The sequence below is a fragment of the Citrus clementina genome, unplaced genomic scaffold (genome assembly GCF_000493195.1).
Source record: "Citrus clementina cultivar Clemenules unplaced genomic scaffold, Citrus_clementina_v1.0 scaffold_5, whole genome shotgun sequence".
Lineage (NCBI taxonomy): Eukaryota > Viridiplantae > Streptophyta > Magnoliopsida > Sapindales > Rutaceae > Citrus > Citrus x clementina.
In genome coordinates, this window is record NW_006262201.1 from 17,025,586 (window position 1) to 17,030,559 (window position 4,974).

Below are 4,974 nucleotides of genomic sequence, written 5' to 3' on the forward strand. Positions count from 1 at the left end.
CCAACAATCGATTAACAGCCAATCGGCTCCTCCGGTGCCAGTGGGTGGTCGAGAATGAAAGGTGGTGACGTGAGGAGTAAAACCCAACCGGTGGCGTGGCCTAATTCCGATAGAATTGATGGCAGCGATGACTGGTTTTGGCTGTAATTTTTCGTGCTACAAACGACAGTGTTCCGGTTGATTTTTGGCTGCTTTCTTTCTCTCTCTCTCTCACGTGTGAATGTGCTTCCCTCTCTTTAAAGCAAATTTCCAACTTCTTTTATTTTTTATTTAACTGCCTTTCTCTTATTCTTTTTTTCCACATATGTTATAGTCACATGAACCTTACTCGACTTCATGAAACTCCAATTAAAAGAATGATGAGAACAATGGTTTTTTCTTTGACTAAAAATAATAGAGTAATGATATAGCCACAAACTCTTGCACAAACTTATTTTGTACAAACTGATGTAGCATGATAAGATTGGTTGAATTAAATATCACTTGGCCCACATGATTTGTTTTTACTATTTTATATTTTCATTCAACCAATGAATTAATGTCACGTCAGTTTGTACAAAATAAATTTGTACAAGAGTTTGTGGCTGTATCATTACTCAAAATAATAAGGTCTTCTATGGTATTAAGGTTGGATAGCTACAAGCAACAACACGAAAATATTTAATAAATAGTTATTATTGTGGCTTAAATATTAAGTTGATTTGATCTTACGTGTGTACGGTGAAACGCCTATAATATCTTTATTACTTTTGCTAAAATTATTATTTAAAAATTATATTTATTATATATTATTAATTTTATTTTATAATTATAATTTTTTTTTACAACAATGACTTAGAAACAATAACGCCATCGTAACTTTATTTTATTTTTATTGTAAACATGTACAAAAACACAACGGTAAATTATCAAATTCCCCAGTGGAATGCATGACTGTCACAAGAAGTGGCCAGGAGTCCTGCTTGTGGAGTCCATTTATATTCACCTCAATTTCAAGAATTGCAGCCATACTTCCACGCCGATAGCAGTAATTGGTGCACTGAACACTGATACCACATGTAACATCTCATAGCCAATTAGTATGCGCTTTATTCTGCCTGAAAACAAGTAACTCGTCTACAGCCGCTTTTATTTTATTTTTTTCTATCAACAATTTTTGGGAAAGTGCGCCCCAAGTTCGTTAAGTAATTTTTAAATAATTCTATTTAAGTAGCTACCCGAATTAAAATTATGAAAAAAATAAAGATTTTAAAAATTGATTTGAACTTTATCCATCTCTCCATCTTAAATTTATATTGTGTATTAGTATTTATTCATCCAAATACATTAACCTCAAAATTTTTTAAAAAAATTATTTTTGTAAAGGAAAACACCTAACACAGAATAATTCCCAAGACAAACTGAGAATTTGAAAATTAATTGATAATACAGCATTCCTGATCAAATTTCTTTCCCTTAGTTATTTGTTGACAATATTTGATGGACAAATATAAATGTTCCCAAAAAAGGGGGTAAAAATATGGACGCGTTGCCCAAGTAGTTTAAGACCCCACGATGTGACTACCATTTTCCTTTTTTTGATTCCTTCTCTGATTTTGCAGTTACAAGTGACCTTCGCTGCTCCCTCATAAAGGTGTCCCCTTCTCCAGGAAGGAATTTGATCGAGTAGGATAGTGAGATTCCAGTGTCCCACATTTCCACTTATGATCGACTGGTAACCCCCCCCCCCCCCAAAAAAAAAAAAAACTAAAGGATAGAAAAACTTGACATTATGCTACACATAGATGCAAGATAAAGACCAAAGGGAGTATCCAATTAGACTAAACAACAACTATGCTAGTATGTAACAAGCCTCAAACATTACTAGACAATAATAATAGTACTTTACTACTTTCCTCCTAAGAGGGTTTCATAGTTATTTACATGAGACTTAAGATTACAATACTTTCCCCCTAAGAGGATTTCATAGTTGTTTACATGCTGCTTAAAACTATAGTACTTTCCTCCTAGAGGATTTCATAACTATTTACATGCTACTTAAGATTACAGTATTTTCCTCCTAAGAGGATGTTATAGTCGTTTTTACATGCTACTTAAGATTACAGTACTTTCCTCCTAGAGGATTTCACAGTGTTTACATCGTACTTAAGATCACAGAATTCAGAACACAATAAATGTGAGCGAAGCAGTATCACCCATAAAGATTTAGTAAATTTAATACTATTACCTCCAAGAGGATTTGATTGTTGTTTTAAATTTTGCTACTTAAGCAAAATTCTCAAGTCGTTCTTTCATCCATGCATCGTTGGTAGCAATGTTCGTGTCACTGCTATCCTGTGCATAAGCTGAAGCTTCTCCATCTGACTTTGGTGGGTTAAAGTCAGAGGTAACGGGTTTTCCAGTCTCTTCGCGAGAGTTTTCTTCCAGGAAAGCCCTTAGGGAATTGATCAGGTTATCTACCTGCTCATAACTGTAAATTTCAGAGTGAGAAAAATCGCAATTATCGAAAGAACCATTAGAAAATTTTAATTCTTGCTCTTGATGAACTGCTGTCTGCACTGTTGAAAATGAGGCGTCATTTAGCCTATTGTAGCCACCGTATGACTTGAATTCTCTAATTGGCAGGCATTCTTCCTGAAAATTATTGTCAGCAAAATTATGTGTCACCAAAGGGTGATGTAGTGGTAGCTGCGTCTCAAAATTGCTATCTGGTAGCAACAGGGGGTGTGTAGGAGTATTTTCTTCAATTTGATTTCCAAAATGAGAAATCAAATTGTGATTTGGCTGTGGCTGCTGGTTTATGAGAATATTCTCTGCACTATAAGTTTTCGCAGAAAAAAAATCATCACATGGCAATTGCTGAGTAGGAGAATAATTGGGTATTACCCAAGGGTACGTGTGAGGGTACATATTTTCTTCAATGCCATTTTCAGTATAAGAACTCGAATTGTGATTTGGCAGTTGGTCAGGGTATGGGAGAAAGTACATATTTTGTTCAATGTGATTTCCTGGATAAGAAATCGAATTGTGATTAGGTAGTTGCAGAAGGTATGTGTGAGTAGTTCCATCACTATGATTTCCTAGACAAGAAATCATATTGTGATTTTGTAGCAGCGGCTGGTTTGTGGGAATATTTTCTTCATTATGATTTCTCCTAGAAATCAAATGGTTGCTTGGTGATAGCTGGGTTGGGCTGTTATTTGTTATTGACTGAGGGTATGTGAAAGTGTTTTGTCCAGTAGGGTTTCCAGGATAAGAAACAGAATTGTTATATTGAAGTTGCTGCTGAGGGATAGTGGGACTGTTTTCTTCACCGTGATATCCATTCGAAATGGAATGGTCACTAGGTGGTTGCTGAAGTGGAGAAACCAACTGTTGACTTGATTCCCCTTCATCAGTAGCCAAAATACCACGCTTCTTCTTCTTATTCCGTTTTCTTGTTATGCAACACAGAATAAATTCCTTCTACATGAATTAAAAGCAAAACCAAAATAAGGAATACCGTATTGTCAATTAATTTTCACATATTCATTAGCACTGCCAGAATTGCTACTCGCCAAACAACAACAGACTCATTCATCAAGTCCTGCAAATGCTTTTGGACATGTATTTCTAGTTGCATTTTAAATAAAGTCACAATTTCTTTCATCGTGATGCGAAGATCCTACCCATTAATGTTTCAAGTAATAGGCAACAAAGATATATACTTTAAGACTGCACTGGGTTAGCTAATCCTAACATATATCTCCAATAGACACAATAATCTAGCATGCTTCACCAATTAATCACTTCAAAATCATCAAGAAGAGCTAGCATTTATACATCCAAAGATTCAACAATGCATAAAAGAAATGAACTTTTAAGTGAGTGACAAAAACAAATTAGGTTCATACCTTATAACCGGGGTCGTCCTTGACATGGTACTCATGCATACCCCACTCGGTTATAGCTTCCTTAGGAGGAAGACCATGACGGTAGAAAGTCAAAAACTTTTTGGTACCCGTAGGGCCGTTTCTAGCTTTGATTTGAGAATCTTTACTAGTAATTTTCCAGTGCCCTGCTTTTGTTCTTCTGTGGGCACGGTTACTCTCCCTGTACTTGTAACAAGGTTCACAGAAGAAGTACCAAACTTGATCCTCGGACTCTGGTGTTGATTCCGCTGCGTCACAAAAATAAATATGGCGCTTGCCAATTAGTTCAGCTGATAAAATCTTTCAGTACAGAAGGTTAGAGAGAACAGAAGGGACAAAAAAATAAAAGATATACATACTTGCTAAGTCCCAAGGCTCAAGGCCGCAGATATCGACAATATCCTTGATAGGGTGATGTGAGAAGTGGGGGCTAAGCCTCTTCTCCACCAGAAGATAGAGGATTTGTTCATTGGATGGCTGGAATTTGTACCCCATAAGATTCTCCATCTCAGAATTTTTTTTTTTTTTTTGGTAACTACTTTCTTCAATCGTTAGTAGGGATCTGAAATCAACCCCCAAGATTTCTCCATCATTAACTCTAATTCAATACAGTCGCAGCGGTATCTCTCTCTGGTTCGATGGGAAGAAAACTTGCCCCGTGAGAAAGAGTGAGCGGGTGATAGTGTCGCCTTCTTTTTGCAGCCGAAAGAGTAAGCGTTAGTTAACTCCCTACATTCTCAGGGCGTTGAGCTACAGTGAGACAACTTCAGCTTGTTTCACCAACGGCGTTGAATAGAGTATTACAATTGAGTGAGCGACAGAAACTAAATGACATGAGACCCCATCATCATCTTCTTACTGGTTCAGCATCATCTTCCCCACCCTCTTTATGTAAGAACTAATTTATTCACTCAGAGAATTTTCTAAAACGACAACGTTTGCCAGATTCTAATTTTGTCTTGTTCGTGCTTTCCGTTATTTTTTCAACTCCCTTCCCTGTCCTGTATGTGCTCAAATCATTAGTTAACTTCGTACAGTCAGCTTTCCACTGAAGAGTGTCTCC

General features: G+C 36.5%; 1 protein-coding gene across 1 annotated transcript; it reads right to left on the reverse strand.

The window, feature by feature from the left end:
• Positions 1-2,265: 2,265 nt before the first annotated feature.
• On the reverse strand, positions 2,266-4,478 carry LOC112098264 (NAC domain-containing protein 7-like). Its single transcript, XM_024184056.1, has 3 exons — positions 4,271-4,478; positions 3,894-4,159; positions 2,266-3,465 (listed from the first exon to the last, which is right to left on the reverse strand). Exons 1-3 carry the CDS (start codon positions 4,416-4,418, stop codon positions 2,266-2,268), a joined length of 1,614 nt encoding a protein of 537 aa, XP_024039824.1. The 5' UTR covers positions 4,419-4,478.
• Positions 4,479-4,974: the final 496 nt, after the last annotated feature.

Coding starts and splice junctions, on each gene's coding strand:
- LOC112098264 (XM_024184056.1), bottom strand. CDS start 4,418: ATGGAGAATCTTATGGGGTACAAATTCCAGCCATCCAATGAACAAATC. Junction 4,160..4,270: donor TGAGCCTTGGGACTTAGCAA/GTATGTATATCT, acceptor TTTGTGACGCAG/CGGAATCAACACCAGAGTCC. Junction 3,466..3,893: donor AGGACGACCCCGGTTATAAG/GTATGAACCTAA, acceptor TAATTCATGTAG/AAGGAATTTATTCTGTGTTG.